At 40.4% G+C, this 21,391-nt stretch overlaps 1 protein-coding gene across 2 annotated transcripts in view; it reads left to right on the forward strand.

Annotated features, from left to right (window-relative positions):
- Positions 1-20,688, forward strand: part of LOC311040500 (calcitonin gene-related peptide type 1 receptor-like) — a 28,411-nt gene extending 7,723 nt beyond the window's left edge. Inside the window, exons 2-13 of one of the 2 annotated variants that reach the window (XM_084050825.1) lie at positions 7,762-7,856; positions 8,203-8,344; positions 9,310-9,420; positions 10,732-10,844; positions 11,639-11,730; positions 12,778-12,904; positions 14,828-14,981; positions 16,103-16,163; positions 16,442-16,508; positions 16,694-16,912; positions 17,937-17,978; positions 18,547-20,688. In XM_084050825.1, coding sequence (XP_083906951.1) covers positions 7,788-7,856; positions 8,203-8,344; positions 9,310-9,420; positions 10,732-10,844; positions 11,639-11,730; positions 12,778-12,904; positions 14,828-14,981; positions 16,103-16,163; positions 16,442-16,508; positions 16,694-16,912; positions 17,937-17,978; positions 18,547-18,765 — 1,416 coding nt within the window. In that variant the 5' untranslated portion in view covers positions 7,762-7,787 and the 3' untranslated portion in view covers positions 18,766-20,688. The remainder of the gene's footprint in view (positions 1-7,761; positions 7,857-8,202; positions 8,345-9,309; positions 9,421-10,731; positions 10,845-11,638; positions 11,731-12,777; positions 12,905-14,827; positions 14,982-16,102; positions 16,164-16,441; positions 16,509-16,693; positions 16,913-17,936; positions 17,979-18,546) is intronic. The other variant, XM_084050824.1, reaches the window with a different exon arrangement.
- Positions 20,689-21,391: the final 703 nt, after the last annotated feature.

The following is a 21,391-nucleotide window of genomic DNA, read 5'->3' on the forward strand; positions in this document are numbered from 1 at the left end:
ACCTTTTCAGAGCTCACTTGAACATCTCGAAAGCGTTCGCGGAACACCAGTGGTGTAAGGTAACTAAGTACAGTACATGTACTCAAGTACTGTACCTAATAAGTACAATTTTGAGGTACTTTTACTTTACTGGAGTATTTCCAATTTTCTGTATACTTTTACTTCTACTCCACCACATCTTAGAGACAATTATAACATGTACGACTGCAGCCCACTTTTTTTTTTCAGAAATCCAGCTGTTGTCAGGAATTTATCTGGGGAGGACCGCACAGACGAAGGGGAAACGGGGGTGCAGCACGTTAACCTTTTGACCCCGGAGGTCTCTCTGGGAGCGCTGCTTCCTCCCTGGTCCTTGTTACGCTGCAGATAGCAAAAGATTTAACCCATTGAGACCGGGGAAACGCATCCGTGGAACCACTTTTTAACCATTATTTTACGCTTTGGGCTATTAAAAAAAAATAGCAGACCTACGAGCTCATAGCGCGGCACCGAGTGCCGCGCTATGAGCTTGTAGATCTGCTATTTTCTTGAAAAATCATATTTTTTTTTTGCAAATCTTTGATTTGATGTATTTTTGAAGCAATTCTTTTTTTACTCAAGTCTTTTCTTCTGGGGTGGGGGTGGGGGGGGTGTCCCTGGAACAAAACATTTTCAGAAATGGGGGGTCCGCGGCCAAATACATATCATTTTGGAGGTCCTTGACATGAAAAAGTTTGAGCAGCACTGATTATTATATTATTATAGCAACATACGTTTTTCTTTTTTCTCCAGAAAACTGTTAGGATTTAGAAGACTTTTTGTAGAATCCCCCCAGAAGCAAAGATTTGAGTTAAAAATGTCCGCTTTAAAAAATATATGTATATTACATTCAAAGATTTGCACACATTTTCAAGATTAAAAAAATAAAATAAAAGCAGATCTACGAGCTCATAGCGCGGCTATGCCCGGCTAATAGCCAAAGTATAAGATAATGGTTAAAGTGGTTAACATCTAAAACAACAGACTTTCCCGGCTTTAATGGGTTAAAGCCAAAACGCAAGAATAGTACGCAACAGCATGACACCATGCCCTGTTTAATGTCTGCATGTGAAATAGATGGAAAGAAACGTTTCGTTTCGTAAACGCCATGACACGATCACATTTAAAAGCAAAAATGCATTAGTAATAAATAGTTTCATGTATTACTTTATGCAATACATGACATAAATGACTTCATGCAATAAAGTCATTTATTGCAGTTCATCGTTCAGCCAAGAAATAACGTTTTTTTTTCTTTGTTGATTTCAATATGTATCAATCGTGTTATGAGAGTGTCGAGATTGGATAATGATGATATAAGATATAGGATGAGGATAAAACAGCATATAGGGTATAGCGTGACTGGCCGACCATATGCAATCAGTGACTATTGTGTTGACTGTTTACAGTGCTTGAACTAGGTTTCCTGTGTGTCTATGTTGTACCACCAACGAGAGACAGAGAGAGAGAGAGAGAGAGAGAGAGAGAGAGAGAGAGAGAGAGAGAGAGAAGGGTAGGGTACATTGCTATTCTCTGAGAGTCATGTACATATGCATTCTCAAGCAGCTGAAGCTTAATATCTTATGACCGTAACATGTATCTCGCCTCAGATAATTGTTGTGGAGTAAAAGTTTTGGTACTTTAAGTACATTTTGATACCAATACTTTTGTACTTTTACTCAAGTACATTTTTAATCCAGAATTTTACTTGCAACAGAGTACTTCTACAGTACATTGCAGTATTTAGTAAAAAACATTTGAGTACTTTTTCCACCACTGCAAATCTGTTTGGGTTTTTTTGCATCTTTTTCAAGACTTTTTGAAAATAGCAGATCTACAAGCTCACAACTTATAGATCGGCTGTTTTCAAATAGCCGATCGTATATATAGGTTTTAAAAAAGTGGTTAAACTGACACAGTGGCTTCTTTTTGGGCCGCGGCCCTGTTAAGTGCCCGTATATTTTCTCCTGCCAAAGCGTGGTTTAAAGTTGCTTAGCCTGCATAACATCTACAGAGGAAGGAAGCTGTACGGCCAGCAGAGGAAGTGAAAAAAGGCTTCTATCTGTAATCCAAACATTAAAAAAAGGAGAGTTACTGCCATCAAAACGTTCAAAACATGCGGGTTGGGGAGCCATGAGTTGGATTCTCACATTCATTTATGTCACTTGCCTCTACAAGGGCTTTTTAAAGGTCAGGGACACGTTTGGTAGAGGTTTAGGTTGTGTAGTTATAGTTACCTTGCCATGATGTAACTCCAATATAAATAAATAGATAAATCAAGACGTTTTGCTCCGTTTAATAATAATAATAAGAGTAATAATAATGATAATAATAATAATAACTAATTTAACAATAAAGCAAAAAAGAAAAGCAAAAGCATAAAACAACATTAACATAATAGCAAAAGGAATCAGGCAAAACAGTGAGGACATGAATAACAACACAGAGATTTAAACATCAACTAAAGGCAAGAGTGAAGAAATAGGTCTTGAGCTGTGCTTTAAAGCTATCCACAGAGGCTGCCTGTCTTAGGTGTAATGGGAGTTTATTCCAAGCCGTCGGCCCGTAGAAGCAGAATGCTGCTTCACCGTGTTTTTTATACTTCGAGCAGGTCAGCACTATATATACCTGAGCGGACGGTTTGGAACATATCTAGGCAGGCAGTCATAGAGGTAGGAAGGTGCCAGACCATTTAGAGCTTTATAAACAAGTAAAATCATTTTAAAATCAAATCTAAAAACAAGAAATCGATCATTCAAAAATAATGCTCCCCATTGTTGACTTGAAACAGCCCTCAAAGTCACATTAGCCCATGCATAAAAGAACAATCTTTTGAAAATAGCAGATCTACAAGCTCACAATGCGCCGCGATGCGACACCTTGTGAGCTTGTAGATCGGCTATTTTCAAATGGCCGAAATGTACTGTATATAGGGCTCAAGTGGTCAATGTATGTTTTATAATAAAAATCTACAAAGTAACTATGACTAAAGTTTTCAAATAACCGTAGTGGAGTAAAAGTACAATATTTGCCTCTGAGATGTAGTGGAGTAGAAGTAAAAGTACTGAAAATTGGAAATACTCCAGTAAAAACAATACCTCAAAATTGTACTTAAGTACAGTACTTGAGTAAATGTACTTAGTTACTTTACACTTTACACGCTGGGCGTGTGAATGGTCTCAATATGGATGTGATCAACAAACAGTGTGGAGTCTGAAGGAAATTCCAAGTGGAAAAAGAGACTTCCTCATGTGTGACTGACGCCTGATTTATACGTTGTTGCTCGCCGCTTGCGTTCCCCTGGCTGAAAATAGCAGATCTAAAGCTCACAACGTGTTTTGCGATGAGTCATGCTTAAAAAAAATAAAAGATAAATGTGAAAATGGTACATTTTTGCACGATGAGTACTTTTACTTATAAGACCTGAAGCCGATTCTAATGTCTTCTAAATCCCAACAGTTTTCTGAAAAAAAGTATGTTTCTATATCAGTGGTTCTCAAACTTTTTCATGTCAAGGATCATAGCGCGGCACCGAGTGCCAGCGCTATGAGCTTGTAGATCTGGTATTTTTTAATAGCCAAAGTGTAAAATAAAGTTTTTTTTAGCTAAAATCTAAAAATGACACAGATGCGTCCCAGGTCTTAATGGGTTAAGTATATTGCCCTACTGCAGGGCTATTCAACTGGTGGCCCGCGGGCCAAATCCAATGAAGTTGGACTGGCCCTTAGAAGAATTCCCCCCCCCCCCCCCCCCCCCCCCCCCGCCCCCCATTATTATTATTACAGTGTTTTATTTTTGGCGCTACTGAATCATGGCGAGTGTGATATGAAATGTGAGCTTACCATAATCACAGTAATCCTTAATCATATTCCATCATATTCAAGGGCTTTTGGAGAGAAATGAGACTCCAGTCACATCAGTTTAGAGCACTGCAGAGTGGAGGTGTGTGCGTCTGTCTGTCTGTCTGTCTGTCTGTGTGTGTGTGTCTGTGTGTGTGTGTGTGTGTGTGTGTGTGTGTGTGTGTGTGTGTGTGTGTGTGTGTGTGTGTGTTCTGTCTGTCTGTCTGTCTGTCTGTCTGTCTGTCTGTCTGTCTGTCTGTCTGTCTGTCTGTCTGTCTGTCTGTCTGTCTGTCTGTCTGTCTGTCTGTCTGTCTGTGTCTGTGACCAGCTGATGCTCGTTGACGCTCATTAATGCATCGAAGAAGGCAATATAGGCGCTATGCACGGCAGCCAGATTGGAAAGAAATTGGGCCTCTTTCTTACTTCCTTCACAGGAGTTACCAATGATACTAACGAAGGCTCTGTTCCATTTAGTGTAGCACAGTGGTTCTCAAACCTTTTAATGTCAAGGACCCCCATAACTCTGAGAGTGTACAAATGGAACCAAATGGACCCGTAAGGGTCCAATTGGTTCCATTTGTACACTTTCAGAGTTACATACCTGTAAGGGGCCATTTATAACCTCCCCAAGGAACCATGAGGGACCCTGGACCACACCTTGGGACCCACTGGTGTAGCAGAGTGTTTCCATTGAGCAAACATGCACAATATCAGCACCCTGACTTTGACCAGAATGGAACAGAGCCTTCATTAGTATCATTGGTAACACCTGTGAAGGAAGTAAAAAGAAGCCCAATTTAATTCCAATATGGCTGCTGTGCATAGAGCCTATTATGTTTCTGCAATGTCAAATAGGTCTACATCTATTGTAAGATGAGGCCACAGCTTTCTTTTTTCACGCTAGTGATGAGGGTTGGCCATCACTAGTGTGATGGAGCTAGGCTTTCTAAACAAGAAAGCACGTTTAAGCACTTTTACCATGTACATGAAACATGTACATGAAAATGTGAGTACTTTTTCCACCACTAAGGGTCCATTTGGTTCCATTTTGTACAATCTCACCTTAGAAACCTGTAAGGGTCCATTTGGTTCCATTTGTACACTCTCAGAGTTACAGACATGTAAGGGTTCATGTGGACCGCCTGGGAGGTCCCCGGACCTTACTTTGAGAACCGTGCAGTGGACTAACAGTATACTGGAATATATATATAGAGCCCTTGGCGATTACTGGAATATATCGTGTTAAGTTCAAGGGTACAGGGAACATGGACAAACATGTTATGGCACAACAGCTAATAAGCCTGTAATGTTTATTATAACAGTGTAACAGAACACCGCATCATCGGCATAGTGTTTGTAATGTTTACAATAACAACCACCATACTGTGCTTTTAGCTTTAGACATGAAAGAGACCGACAATATGGCTTTGACATTTAAACAAAGTCTTGTTTGTTTCTGCCGCTCGGGAAATATCCTACGGCAGTCCGTTTGTTCTACATCAGTGGTTTTCAACCAGTGGTCCGGGGACCACCAGTGTTCTTTGGGGGGGGGGGGGGGGGTACCAGGGGGTCCCCAGCTAAATGAGTTAATAGCGTCACAATCATTTTTAACCACTTAGCTTTGGCTATTAAAAAATAGCAGATATACAAGCTAGATCTGCTATTTTTGAAAAACCATGAAAAAGTGTGCATATATTTGAATATTTATTTTTTTTTAAAGCGAAAATTCACTGATATCTTTGCTTCTGGGGGTCCCTGGCAATAAAACCTTTTCAAATAGGGGTCGGCGGCCAAATGTATATCAATCGCGCGTTCGACTCCCACGCGGTCGACCTTTGCTCCGTGTCACCCCCCCCCCCCCCCCCACCCCCCATCTCTCTCGCCATTTCCTGTCAGTCTACTGATAAAGGCTGAAAAAGACCCCAAAAATATCTTTAAAAAAAAGCTTAATTTGCCAATCTAGCAGATCTACAAGCTCCACAAAATATGTTATTGATCATAAAAAAATATCCATTTTAATACAAAATAATCTATTTCTTTACTTATCTTTGGTGTGTGGGGGAGGGGGGGGGGTATAGAATATACTCAATACTTTGAGTAAAAGTACAAAAGTATTGGCATCAAAATGTACTTAAAGTACCAACAGTAAAAGTACTGAAATATTTGAAAATAGCAGCTCTACAAGCTCACAACGCGTTGCGATGCGACGCGTTGTGAGCTTGTAGATCGATTTTGTCCACAATTCCATGCTGTGTTGATGTTGGTACCGATAGGAGAGATAACAGGCAAACGTCCCTGGAACAAAATATTTTCAGATGCGGGGGTCCACGGCCAAATACATATAATTTTGGGGGTCCTTGAAAAGGTTTTGTTCTAGGGACCCCCAGAAGCAAAGATTTTTGTTAAAAATTATGTTTCCAAAAATATATGTATTCAAAGATTTGCAAAAATGTTCACGATAAAGAAACAAATCTACAAGCTCATAGCGCGGCACTTAGTGCCGCGCTATGAGCTTGTAGATCTGCTATTTTTTTGAATAGCCCAAAGTATAAAACAATGGTTGTATAGGCTATAGCTAAAAATCTAAAATGACACAGATGTGTTCCCGGATTGAATGGGTTGAACTCTGTGTGAGGTATTTGTTGTCCTCACCATACACATACTGCATCATTACACGTTTTCCCTCTGCAGTGTTGAAACACACAGAGCTCAGAAGTGGAATACATCATCCAGATCTGTGTGTACATATTTCTGTAAATATTTGTATTAGCAGATGCATACCTCCTGTTTAATGCGGTTACTCACGCTCTCACACCGGGGCCATGTGCATACTGTTTACAAGAGATCCACTTTTTCACCAAAAAAAAGAAATATCCCTTTTCTTAAAATGTTTCTTCTTTTTTATCAACTTTAAAGGGCAAGACCACTTTGGTATAGAGGTAGTTACCTTGCCATGGTGTAACTCCAAAGGTGGACAAGAAATATAAAATAATTGCTCCAGTCGTTAGAAATTGATAATTCAAAATATGCTCCTCATTGACTTACATTGTACGCTGAAACAGCTCTCAAAGTCATTCTTTTAGCCCATAAACGAAGGCAAACAAAGTTGATTCAGACAGTATAGAACATCACCATACCCAGTACTGCTTGTTTTTTTATATAAAAATAGTAAAATCAACAGGAAGTTAACATTTATAAATATAAAAAAAAACATGGTTTTGTGATGTTCTATATTGTCTGAATCAATATTGTTTGTGTTCGTTTATGTGCTAAAAGAGTGACTTTGAGAGCTGTTTTAGCGTACAATGTAAGTCAATGAGGAGCATTTTGAATTATCAATTTCTATTCAATGGCGCAATTATTTATATTTCTTGCCCACCTTTGGAGTTACATCATGGCAAGATAACTACACAACCCAAACCTCTACCCTAAGTGGTCTTGCCCTTTAACCATGGCTGGCGTCCCTGTTTTGGCAGGGCCGCAGATCTACAAGCTCACAGTGCGACGCACTGAGTGCGTCGCAACGTGAGTTTGTAGATCGGCTATTTTCAAATGGCCGAAATGTATATAGGGCTGAAGTGGTAAACGCATGTTTTGTATTAATATCCAAATCTACAAAGTAACTAGTAACAAAAAAGTTGAAATAAATGTATTGGAGTAAAAGTACAATATTTGGATCCGAGATGTAGTGGAGTAGAAGTAAAAGTATTGGAAATCGGAAATACTCCAGTAAAGTAAAAAAATACCTCAAAATAGCGGTATGAAAATAGCGTGATGATGCTCTCCCTCCAGGTGTCGATATACACTGTCAGCCAGCCTTCCCGTTGACTCAGTTTCCTGACAGGGCCAGAGAATGTCTTTCAGTGGGAAAACTAAAGCTATTTGTGGTCCTTTATTTCCTCAGGGTGTCCCGTGGAGAGCAGAGCGACCATGGGGCCTGCTGGCTGCTGTGTGGCCTGTGTCGTCCTGCCGCTGCTACTGCTGGGCTCTGTCACCGAGGTAAGGAATTCACGCCATTTATTTAGAGAGCAGTGGTTCCTCAAACCTATTTCATGCCAAGGACCCCCCCGAAATGATATGTATTTGGCCGCGGACCCCCATCTCAAATATGTTGTTCCAGGGAAATAAATGTTGTTTCTTTGTGGGTGCACGTTCAATGCTGTCTATTTTGTATTATCATTTTTATGTGCATGTGTGTTTCCACACGTGTGCGTGTGTGTGTGTGTGTGTGTGTGTGTGTGTGTGTGTGTGTGTGTGTGTGTGTGTGTGTGTGTGTGTGTGTGTGTGTGTGTGCGTGTGCGTGTGCGTGTGCGTGTGCGTGTGTGTGTGTGTGTGCATGCCCCAGGTGTTTGCAGTAGAAACTGTGGAAGTTGACCAGCCGGACCAGAATTCTCAGAATCAACAGTTTGCCACTCGCAACAAGATCCTCACGGCCCAGTATGAGTGTTACCAGAGGATCCTGAAAGACTCCCATCACCCAAAGTCAGGTGAGGGTTTACCTGGAATGGATCAAAATTGACAACCGAATAAAATGTTTCTAAATGATGACGAGACCAACCTGTCCCAGCTGTGACACATTTTCAGCTTATCTCATTATTCAGGCCGGGAACGTATCTGTGTGTCATTTTTAGATTTCTTTGGCTATTCAAAAATAGCAGATCTACAAGCTCGTAGTACGAGCTTGTAGATCTGCTATTTTTGAATTGTGAGCATATCTTTGAATATATGTATTTTTAAAGCGAACATTTGTAACTCAAATCTTTGCTTCTGGGGGATTCTACAAATGTCTTCTAATCTAAATCCTAATAGTTTTTGAAAAAAATTATGTTGCTATAATCAGTGGTTCTCAAACTTTTTCATGTTGAGGACCACCCAAAATGATATGTATTTTCGCCGCGGACCCCCATCTCAAAATATGTTGGTCCAGGGACCCGCCAAAAGTTGTAACAGTGTTAAAAATGTTGACTTTACAAAATATATATTCAAAAATTTGCACACATTTTCATGATTTTTCCAAAAAATAGCAGAAAGAAATCTAAAAATGACACAGTCAGATGCTTTCCCGGTCTAAACGGGTTAGATTATACGTCTGCTAATTGTCGGTGATGTGACACATAGAGCACAACTAAGAAAACCTGAATACCAACGGTGATGTATATGAAAAATGATCATATACTGTATTTTAAGGTTTTTCTTTTGTTTCAAAAATAGCTGATCTGCAAAATGTTCAAAAATAGCAGATCTGCAAGCAGATAGAGCAGATCGGCCCGTATGAATGAATGAACCAACCATCGTAGAACACTTTGAGCACATAAAAACGGTTTTGTGAAAACACACATACTGGACACATACTGTATTATGCGTTACCGGATTGAATGGGTAAAAAAAAAAAAAAATCTGGCATGTCTGTCACTTTATTTGTCATGTGTGAGTCATTGTGTTGTTGTCCCAGAGGCCGTGTGCAACAGGACGTGGGATGGATGGCTGTGCTGGGACGAGACGGAAGCAGGCTTCACCACCGAGCAGCACTGCCCAGATTACTACCATGATATGGACCCCAAAGGTCCAGTTTTATCTATGTCCTTAAAATAAATCACCCTTTAATAATAACAAACTACAGTAGCCCTCTCTGCCCGCTACCGCGCTTGTTCTGTTGAAACGTCCAATGTCACTCTTGGGTCATGACCAGTGTTGAGGAAGTTACTTTGAAAATGTAATGTTACTTATTACTTTCAATTCAAAGTAATACGTTTCTTTGCAGTATAATTGTATGTGCTAGGTAATGCATTATATTGCTTTTGTGTTGCTTTTACTGTCACAACACGCCTTCAAATGAAGTGCAAAAGGACCAGACAAATTAAATGTAAGAGGAGAGGACAGGCTAAAAAGAAAGGAATGCCACAATAATGTTAATGAACTATTTCCGCAGACTTAAAGACCCTGTAATCACAGGAAGTAGGCCTATAAACAGGAAGTAGGCATACTGTATAAGCAGTATTATGTATTGACGTGTTGTCAGACCACAGAATAATATGTTAAACCACCCAGCCAAATTAGAATGATATAAACAAATTGTTGAGTATATAAAGATTTGTTTCAAAGTCATGAAAAATAAGACTGGTATATCTTGGGTGTACTGTGGCATAATTCCTAACTAAACCAGTCTTCTGCCATCAGTCAATTCTGATGAAATCACTGAAACTCACCTGAGCGTGTGAACAGGTGAGGTGTTTAGCGCCTCCCAGAAAACTGCTCTCAGCAGGAAAAGCCCAAACAAGGCATTTCCCGTTTACATTCCCTTTAAGTTACATTTTTTACCTCTAGAATTACCACAGTTATCCAAGTAACTGAGGAGCGATCAAAGGCACCATAACTGATTTAATGAGCCTTTCGCAGTTTCACTGTACTTGCTGTTTGTATTTCTAAGTAGTAGACCTACCTGGTCCCATTAGATAATGTCACATGACACCTGAGAACACTCACAACGTGGTGTCAGACTCTTAACCCATTGGGACCTGAGGCCGATTCTACAGATGCCTTCGAAATCACTTGTTCTCACACTTTTTCGTAATTCAAAATGATTCAACATTTTTCAAACACTTTTCGAAAATGTTCAGAATGGTTTTGATGAAACACAAACATAACAGTTTTTTTTTTTAAATAATGCTTCACATAGTAACTGTAATAACATTTACCAACTTGTGAAGGTAATGTGTTCTATTACTTTGTTAGTTAGTTATGAAAGTAACATTATTACAGCATGTAATCTGTTTATGTCGTGTGTGATGAGAAAAAAAAGAACAACACAATGGAAAAAGTTGTTGTTCTCAGCAGTTCCATCCATCCTGATGTATTATTCCATATCCGTCGACAGAGATGGCGTCCAAAGTGTGCACAGAGACCGGCCACTGGGGGCAGCACCCGGACAGCAACAGGACCTGGACAAACTACACCAAATGCGTCTCCAACACCGTGCAGGGCCGAATGGTACGTCCGCCATCGTGGACGACACACACTATCAATCACGCTCCCGTTTCTGTCTGTTTTGCGGGCCTTTCACCGTTCACTACAATTCCCAGGATGCATCTGGCCTGCAGGTATCAGCCTCATAGACATAAAGGTAGACGCCTCCTCCGGCTCGGAGGCGGCTGTATCTCGGGCGCCATTTTGGAGAAGGCAAGCTTCCTCACTACTGGCCAATCACAGCGCAGTCTTTTCCTGGAAGAAAATCTACTTACGTATAAAAATATAACGGGATATTTATACAAGTAGATTCTGACAGGTCCCGGGAAAGACGCGCTGTGATTGGCCAGTAGTCAGGAAGCTTGCCTTCTCCAAAATGGCGGCCGCGATACAGGTCGCTCCAATGAACTGCAGAGGCCAATGAGGTATCTAGGTTTCTATATCTATGATCAGCCTGCCACTAAGATCGATGGCTACCATCAGTGTTGCCAAGTCTGCTTATTATAAGCGACTTTGGGCTTGGTTTTCTGTAAAGTTACTTGTAAATATAAATAATGGAAGTTGCGGGTTGAGTTGTTTTGGGCTTGTTTCTTAAGTGTAATTGCTAATTATTATGATGCTGTTTAAACCAGTGGTGCTGAAATATTTTCACGTCAACGTGTCAAGGACCCCCAAATGAATAATGTATTTGTTCGCGGGGTCCCTTAGCTGTCTCTCTAATCAAAGGAGTGCAGTCTGTGCTCACTCTCCTTAAAAGTTGATTTGTGCGCTGAAATGCCGATGTCATCCATGCCTTTATGCGTTGTGTTTCCTCGTAGACGGCGATGAATCTCTTCTACCTGGTTCTGATTGGCCACGGGTTGTCGTTGACGTCACTCTTCGTATCACTGGGGATCTTCTTCCATTTCAAGTAAGCGCGGTGTCATCAGCAAATAACACTCGCTGTCTGCGCTTGATTTAAAATGCTACAATACAGCGAGGTTAACAAGCATGTTGCGCAGCGAAAATAGCCGATCTACAAGCTCTCAATGCGTCTGCGACGCATTGAGAGCTTGTAGATCGGCTATTCTCGGTTATTGATAGCTTGTAGATCGGCTATTCTCGGTTGTTGATTTTAAAATTAGAGCATTTGAGGTGTTCAAACTAGCAATACATTCAGAAGCATCTTCCATAACATCTTATCAGTCTCGGATATTTCATATAAAAGCAAAGGTCAAAGCCTCAATCTGTGATTTCTTCACCTGTTTTGGCAGTGTGAAGAACAGCAGGAACAATATTACTGAAACATCATAATTGAATATTGTGCTAATTGTTTAGGACTCCGTGCTAGTGTGGAGGGGCTCCTTTCATAACTCTTTCACTGCCAGGAATTCCTTCATTCATTCATCCGTCTCCTCTTTTTTTGTTGTGATCACGGGATTTCTGAGTGTGCTCTTCTTCAAATGGCCGAAATATATATAGGGCTGAAGTGATAGTGCATGTCTGTAATAATAATCAAAATCTACAAAGTAAATAGTAACTAAAGTTCCAGTTCACTAAAGTGAACTGGAAAACCGCAATTAGGTTCCCAGTTCGATCCCGGGCTGGGGCGCTCCCCTAGAGTTAGTGTCGAAGTGTCCTTGAGCAAGACGCTGAACCTAATTGCTCCCGATGAGCAGGTTGGTGCCTTGCATGGTTTCCTCCGCCATCGGTGTATGAATGTGTGTGTGAATGGGTTAATGGCACAATCAATGTAAAGCGCTATATAAATGCACCATTTACCATTTACTCTGGAAAGGAAAAATACCTAAAAATTGTACTTAAGTACAGTACTTGAGTAAATGTACTTAGTTACTTTACTAACACTGTTGGCCATATACAAAAAAAATCCGTCGTGGGATATTTTCTTTGCTTTAATCCATGTTATAAGCAATATGTGTGTGATTTGGTCCAAACTGTCTGTCCCTGATCCCTGCAGGAGTCTCAGTTGCCAGAGGATAACGCTGCACAAGAACCTGTTCTTCTCCTTCGTCCTGAACTCCATCATCACCATCATCATGTTCACAACGGTGGCCAACAACCAGCAAGTCATGCAGAGTAATTATGTGAGTCCGATATTTAGCTGAAGGATTTCCTCCCATAGAGCGAAAATCAATCAAACAAAAACGTTTCAGGTGTGTTTTTCGAAATAGAAAAATAAGTGTATTGATTAACCCCTTCAAACCGAGAACGCAGCTCTGTCATTTTAGATTTTTTTGGCTATTCAAAAATAGCAGATATACAAGCTCATGTACACCAGGTACCGCGCTATGAGCCTGTAGATCTGCTATTTTTGAAAAATCTTGAATAGTTTTGCACATCTTTGAATATATATTTTTTATATATATATAACATTTGTAACTCAAATATTTGCTTCTGGGGGTCCCTGGAACAACATATTTTACAAATGTTCGCTTAAAAAATAAATATGATTTGCACAAATTTTCACGATTTTTCAAAAATAGCCAAAAGTATAAGATAATGGTTAAAGTAGTTAAAATCTAAAAAGACAAATGCTTTCCCGGTCTTAATGGGTTAAAACGTTTAAAAGGCCCTTTGTTATTGTCATGTTGGGGGTCCTGCTGTGGCGCGGGAGGTAGAGTGGTCGTGCGGGAAGCGGAAAGGTCTCCGGTTCGATCCCGAGCTATACCCTCCTTGGCTTTGTGTCAGAGTGTACTTGAGCAACACGTTGCAGTGCACCCCTAGCTGCTCCCGATGAGGAGGTTGGTGCTTTGCCTTGGTGTCCTGCACCCAGTGCAGGCTTAACGGAAGGGCTTTAGGTGCTGCAGCACAGGGCACCAGCTATCGCCGAAGAGCGCCGAAATTTAGAACCCCCCCCCTGACAAAACGGTCCCGGGGAGCACCGAAGCGGGTCGTCGCACCGGGCACCACGACCAGGTTAACCCATTAAGACCTGAAGCCGGTTCTACATGTCTCCTAAATCAGTTTTCTAAAAAAACGTATGTTTCTATATCAGTGGTGCTCAATCTTTTTCATGTCAAGGACCCACAGAATGATATGTATTTGGCCGCGGACCCTCATCTCAAAATATTTAGTTCCAGGGACCCCCTGAAGCAAAGATTTGAGTTACAAATGTCGCTTTAAAAGATTGCAGACATTGCACACATTTTCCTGATTTTTCAAAAATAGCAGATCTACAAGCTCGTAGCGCGGCACTCGGTGCCGCGCTATGAGCTTGTATATCTGCTATTTTTGAATAGCCAAAGTGTAAAATAATGCTTTATAGCTCAAATCAAGAAGTGACACAGATGCGTCCCAGGTCTTAACGGGTTAATCCGCCCCTGCCTGAATGTTACACGCACATTGTAAAGCACTCTGGAGAAATAGCATTTACCATGTTAGGTCATTATGCAAGATGAAAGAATACCAAGGACTAGCTCAGCCCTATTTTATGACATCATAAAGGCATTTAAAACTTTTCTATGGAATTTTAGTGTGCCTTGGATGCTATCATATTTGACAAAAACGGCTTACTTTCCTATTGATCTAACCTTGACTTGTGCGCTTATGTCATTATCTTTAACATGTAGTGCTATTTGAACAATAGAAGGTCATTTTAGGTCACTGTCTGCCTTGGACATTGTTTAAATTATTATGTTGTTGTTATTGTTCATTACAAGAATGTCTTTTACAACAAAGACAATATTGTTTCAGTCAACGATGCAAGTGCAATTCATAATTTCTTATTTCAACCTACTGTAGACGTCTATCTGGATAATGGTCCTGATTTGGATTTTTGACCAAACTGTTTCACAAGTGAATCTCGTTGAGACACAGTGAAAGCTGGAAACCGTTTTCTTTTAAAGTTCAATTCAGGTTCTTGAAAGTGAAAGCTGGAAGTTAGCAGGTAGCTAACAGGAAACTGTTTTCTTCTCCGAGTTCAATTCAGGTTCCTGCATCATAATTAAGCCTGCTTGCAAGCTGGTAAACAGAATAATAATAAACCCTCCTCTTTGAATCTTTTCTAGGTGAGCTGCAAGGTCATCAACTTCATCCATCTGTATTTGCTGAGCTGTAACTACTTCTGGATGCTGTGTGAGGGCATCTACCTGCACACGCTCATCGTGGTGGCGGTGTTTGCAGAGAAGCAACATCTCATGTGGTATTACCTCCTAGGATGGGGTGAGTATACTATACAGTGGTGGAAAGAGTACTCGCATTTTCTTTTACTTAAGCAAAAGTTATCAATACTATAATGTTAAAAATTAGGCTACTACTGTTACAAGTAAAAGTCCGGAATTCAAAATGTACCTGAGTGAAAGTACAAAAGTATTGGTATCAAAATGTACTTAAAGTGCCAAAAGTAGAAAGTATACTCATTGTGCAGAATGTCCCATTTCACAAGTTTTCAAATGTGTAAAATGTATAAAAATCATTTGAAAATAGCAGATCTACAAGCTCACAATGCCTCGCATCGCGATAAATCAATGATTATAAAACATACATTAACCACTTTACCCCTATTTTATACCTAGGCTATTTGAAAATAGCCGATCTACAAGCTCACGCGTTGTGAGCTTGTAGATCTGCTATTTTCCAATCTGGCGATATGACGAACCCCCCCGACAGATTCAAGCGGAGAGCAGAATCTGTTCTTGAGAGATTAGCTATTTTCCAATATGTTAATACTTTTGGTACTTTAAGTACATTTTGATACAAATACTTTTGTACTTTTACTCAAGTCAATTTTGAATTCCGGACTTTTACTCGTTAGGGCGCGCTCCCACCGCACTTTTATTTTACCTCTGGGGCCGGAATATGCCAATGCTTTGTCAATGCAAATGCGTGGATTCATGGAAAAATGCGCAAGACCATGAATCCACACATTTGCATTTACAAAGCATTGGCAGATTCCACCCCAGAGGTAAAATAAACGTGCGGTGGGAGCGCGCCCTAACAGAGTACTTCTACATTGCAGTATTGATACTTTTACTTAGGTAAAAAATGTGAGTACTTTTTCCACCGCTGAAGATGAGACGAACTAAATCCAAAAGACTCCCATGTAGCCAATAGGATTATAAAGCAGCTTATGGATATCAAACATCGATAACATAACAGAATAAGCTGTTCAAGACTATACATCCAAGTACAGTACAAACTACACAAAAGGGCTCTGCGAATGCCTTTATCTGAATTGTTTCTGTGCTTTCACAGGATGGTGGCGTAATATGTTTTTTATGATAATGTATCACATTTTATCAGACAATGTGATTAATTAAAATTCGTCTTAATTCTCTGCTCAGGTTTTCCACTCATCCCGGCACTGATCCATGCAGTCGCCCGTCGCTTTTACTACAATGACAGGTGAGCCTTTTTGATTTGGTTTCTCTAATGTTCTACACTGTCAAAGCCCATGGCCCCTTTTTACTCTCAGAGTTAACCCATTAAGATGCGGGAATGCATCTGTGTCATTTTAGGTTTCTTTGGCTTTTCAAAAAAAAATATATTTTTTTTTTATCGTAAAAATATTTGAATATATATATTTTTTCAAGCAAACATTTTGTACTCAAATATTTACTTCTGGGGGGGGGGGGGGCAATTAAACGACAATTAAACAATTATTATTCCTGTCGTTCACGCAGTTGCTGGATCAGTTCTGACACCTCTCTGCTCTACATTATCCATGGGCCCATCTGTGCTGCGTTGCTGGTAAGTGTTCCTTTTCCCTTTTTTTTTATTTCTTATGTTTTTTGCTGTTTCAACAGCGATTTGTTATTCCGCGAGCAAAAGAGTACAGTACCACGGGTCCATTTGGTTCCGTGCAGGGACGCTGGAGAGATCAACCTGGTACTACCATGACTGCGTCATCATTTCTTGTTTTGTCATGATGGCAGGTCAACCTGTTCTTCCTGCTGAACATCGTGCGCGTGCTCATCACCAAGCTGAAGGTGACCCACCAGGCCGAGTCCAGCCTGTACATGAAGGCGGTCCGAGCCACGCTCATCCTGGTGCCCCTGCTCGGCATTCAATTCGTCCTCTTCCCCTACAAGCCCCACGGTCGCCTGGCCTCCGAAATCTTCCAATACATCATGAACATCCTCATACACTACCAGGTAGAGTACAATACCTCATGAACATCCTCATACACTACCAGGTAGAGTACAATACATCATGAACATCCTCATACACTACCAGGTAGAGTACAATACATCATGAACATCCTCATACACTACCAGGTAGAGTACAATACATCATGAACATCCTCATACACTACCAGGTAGAGTACAATACATCATGAACATCCTCATACACTACCAAGTAGGAGTACAGCAGTGTTGATTTTGGTGCCGATACATTACACCAGCGGTGGGCAACTTTGATGATGGAGAGGGCCATTATACAGTATTTCCATTCCCAGAGGGCCACATTGCATAATTTTGTTGTTGTCGGGCAGAAACCTCTTATCTCCATATTGAAACTTTTTTCGTAAATGAATGCTGTACTTCGCCATTCTATGTCACACAAGAGTAGCAAAAATAGCCGATCTACAAGCTCAAAACGTGTCGCAGCGCGACGCGTTTTGAGCTTGTAGATCGGCTATTTTTGCCATTTTTGAATTGGAATCCAGATTTAGATGCATTTAGTTACTTATGTAAACTTTTTAAAATTAAATACAAATACATTAGAATTTTAATACTAGTCATTAAGCTACTAATATAGACTGAAGTAATTAAAGCTGGTCATGTTTGGAATTGGAACAGTTGAAATCAATAATATATCAGTATTCTGATATTAACCTGAGGGCCAGCATTAAGTGAAGGTGGGGGCCGCATGTGGCCCCCGGGCCGCCAGTTGCCCATGTATGTATTACACTATTGTATATTATATTCATATTGAGCTCATTGCTGAATTTTTTCTATCTGTGAAATATCGGTGAAATATCGGTCAAAATCTGTGAAAAAATATCGGAATATCGGTTCAATAACGATATTGCATTTTTTATGAAATATTGTCCAATATCGATATGCTACCGATAATATCGTGCATCGCTAATTATTTCTAAAATGTAGTTTTATAAAGTCATTGTGAAGGGCTATTTATTTATTTATTTGTGTATGTGTTTATTTTTGCTCCCAGGGTCTGCTGGTTGCTACGATATTCTGCTTCTTCAATGGCGAGGTAAGCAGCAGTGGTGTTAAGTAACTAAGTACATTTACTCAAGTACTGTACTTAAGTACAATTTTGAGGTGTTTTTTACTTTACTGGAGTATTTCCAATTTTCTGTACTTTTACTTCTACTCCACTACAAAATATGGTACTTTTACTCCACTACAATTACTTGAAAACTTTAGTTACTAGTTACTTTGTAGATTTAGATTATTATTACAAAACATACATTAACCACTTCAGCCCTATATTTATTTCGTCCACTTGAAAATAGCAGATCTACAAGGTCACAATACGTCGCGATGCGACACATTGTGAGCATTTAGATCTGCTATTTTCTAAAGATTTTAATTCATTTGAAAACTTGAAATGGGACATTCTGCATAATGAGTACTTTTACTTTTGGTACTTTAAGTACATTTTGATACCAATACTTTTGTACTTTTACGCAAGTACATTTTTAATTCCGGACTTTTACGTGTAACAGAGTGTTTCCACATTGCAGTATTGATACTTTTTACTCAAGTAGAAAATGTGAGTAGCCTACTTTTTCCACCACTGGTGTTTTTGCTCCTTGCAGGTGCAGACCGTCCTGAGACGACACTGGAACCAGCAGCGGATGCAGTTCAGCGGGACGTTCTCCCACTCCGGCATCTTCCGGCCGGGCTCCTACGTGGCGTCGTCCCTGACAGAGGTCCACCGCTGCTACAGCATCGAGAGCCACACGGAGCACCTGAACGGCAAGAGCTACCACGACATCGAGACCACCATCCTCAGGTCGGACAACCCTTTCGCCTGAGATCGTCTGATCGTTGATGACGAGCTTCATAAGCTGCTGCCAAAACCTCCTTCCTTCGGGCTTACTTTGAGATTATCTTTTTTTCTTCTTTTGGGATTTCTTTTTTTCTTTCTTTTTTTGGAGACTGGAGTGATTTTGGATTTTTTATTTTTTTTTGCTGAGACAAGATGGAAAGTTTATTATTATTTCCGTGCAGTTATGGTTTGTAGCATTTTCTTTTTTCTTTTAACTTTAATATTTTCTTCTGAAAAACATCTCTTTCGCCAAAAGTCCCAACAGGGATTTTTTGGGAGAGACCCTATTGTTGTCCCTGGCACATACCTAGTAAGCATAAACTGTTGCGGTTTAATATTCCGAGAGGCTTTTCTTGGACGTAGGGGAAGACTCAAATGGATTATTACTACCCACGTTATGTGCACAAGTAATCCATACGGATTAGAGGTCACCCACTGCGATCTCTGAACACTGAAGCACTGAGACTGAAGAGGAGCAATGTCAGCATTGCAGGACACGTTCACTCTGCTCTGTCTTTCACTGGAACTGCTGCGTTTTTGCAGAGAAAGAGTTTGGTGGCCGATGGCTCATTCCACACAGCATTCGGAGCTGTAATTTAGCAAAACATGCTTCAAATGTTTAATTTGAATGGCACTTCCGAAAGGGGATGGTACATATTTCATAAAATGACAGGATATGCGCTTGATTGAAACAGCTTTTGAGTTGTGATTCACTGTTTTTGTTCACAAGCACACACTAGTAATAGGTGTAGAGGCTGGTTCTGCTGGGTTGGGCCACACAGCGACAGAGAGAAGAGAACAGACAGAGAGGCCCCTTTTCTACAGAGCTTGAGCCGGTTCCGTTATTTTTCCCCAGCCTAATTTTCAACCAGTTCAGAGCGTTTCCACCGAAAAGGACCTGGTTCAGAACCCTAAAAGTTGGTTCCGGAACTGGAACCAAAAAAGACTTGGTTTTTCTTGCCCTGAACTGGGAACCAAAGCGGGTGTGTCACTATTCTGCAGGTTGGAAGATGCAGATGCGATATAAACAATGGCCAAAGCATGTGAAAAATCATCATATAATAAAAGGAAAAGGAAAACTGTAACTGCCATTGACAATTGAATTTCCCCTATGAAATGGACACTTGGGCCGGTCATATTTTTGACATATTGCTGGCGAGGCCTGGAATTGAACCTGGGGGGAACTGGGGACTCCTGGCTCCCCAGACAGGCTCTCTAACCATTCAGCAATGCTAGCCCCGCAATTGCAATCGGTTCTGCTTAGAATTTGGTGGAAAAGCGGGCCGGTTCGCGGACGGTTCCGTGAAAGCACCACGGTTCCAAGAATCTAGAACGGAACCAGTTCTGAGAACCAAAAGTTCTCTTGGTGGAAAAGGGACCTCTAGAGAGAACACAGAGAGAGAGAGAGAGAGAGAGAGAGAGAGAGAGAGAGAGAGAGAGAGAGAGAGAGAGAGAGAGAGAGAGAGAGACAGCTGACACGGATTTGTGCAACAACAGCACTGCCCATGTAAAACTATGGTGCGGCCGTTTGGTTTGTGTGTAATGCGTTTTAGTTTTGTTAAAGTGGTTGATTGATACCATCAAGAAACAGGTAAAGATGGATGGCATGTTATCTGTGATGTTCCACTTCACCCATTATTTTATACTTTGGCTATTCAAAAATAGCAGATCTACAAGTGCCGCGCTATGAGCTTGTATATCTGCTATTTTTGAATAGCCAAAGAAATCTGAAAATGACACACAGATGCGTTCCCGGTCTAAATGGGTTAAAAGTTGAAAATAAGCTTCCCAGTATGATTTTGTCTGGCACATAAAATGACCCTTCAAGTACATTTAAGTCGTTCATTGTATTCTCATGTTCATAACCAATTATTTCCAAAATGCTGGAGAGAGATGTGTGTGTGTGTGTGTGTAAGAAAGGAAGACGGGAGAGAAAGGGGAAAGTGTGAAAAGTGCACATTGTCTACTCTGTACATATTTATTATTTTGTTGAACATTACATATACAAAGACACAGTGGTATACAAAGAACGTTATAGAGGCTAAGTTCCTATGAATCAAATCTGTTTATCCTGACTTCTTTCCACGGCCTACGGTCGACTCGTTGTTGTTTTGATGAATTAATAATTTAAGATTTAAACATTTAAACAATTCCTCTGGGCTCTGCTGTTCTACCACTGGTTTCTGCTTCTAAAACAGAGTACACTCGTGTTACCCAGAAAGTGTTAGGAGTGCATGGGGTTATTTATATTTTCCATGTTATGTTCTGAAAGTATCTGAGGGTAAGCACTGGGTGGAATTCGGCAGAATTTGTATTCTATGTTCACACTAAATGCTTAGACTAGAAGCTAATATGCCTAAAGAAAGTCTAAAAAATGTACACCAGAAAAAAACATTTGACAATGTTTTTGTTACTTGTTTTTCTAGATAAAGATAAAGTGCATTATTAACAAGTAGGGTGCTGCTGGTTTCAGCTTTCTACAACCACTATTGGTTTAGCTTTCATAAATACATCAGAACACTGTGCTGACAGCAAGCGTGTGGAATCAGAGGAAGTGTTATTGTTTATAATCAGTGGTGTAAAGTAACTAAGTACATTTACTCAAGTACTGT

Source organism: Gymnoscopelus microlampas (assembly GCF_963454915.1).
Source record: "Gymnoscopelus microlampas genome assembly, chromosome: 24".
Lineage (NCBI taxonomy): Eukaryota > Metazoa > Chordata > Actinopteri > Myctophiformes > Myctophidae > Gymnoscopelus > Gymnoscopelus microlampas.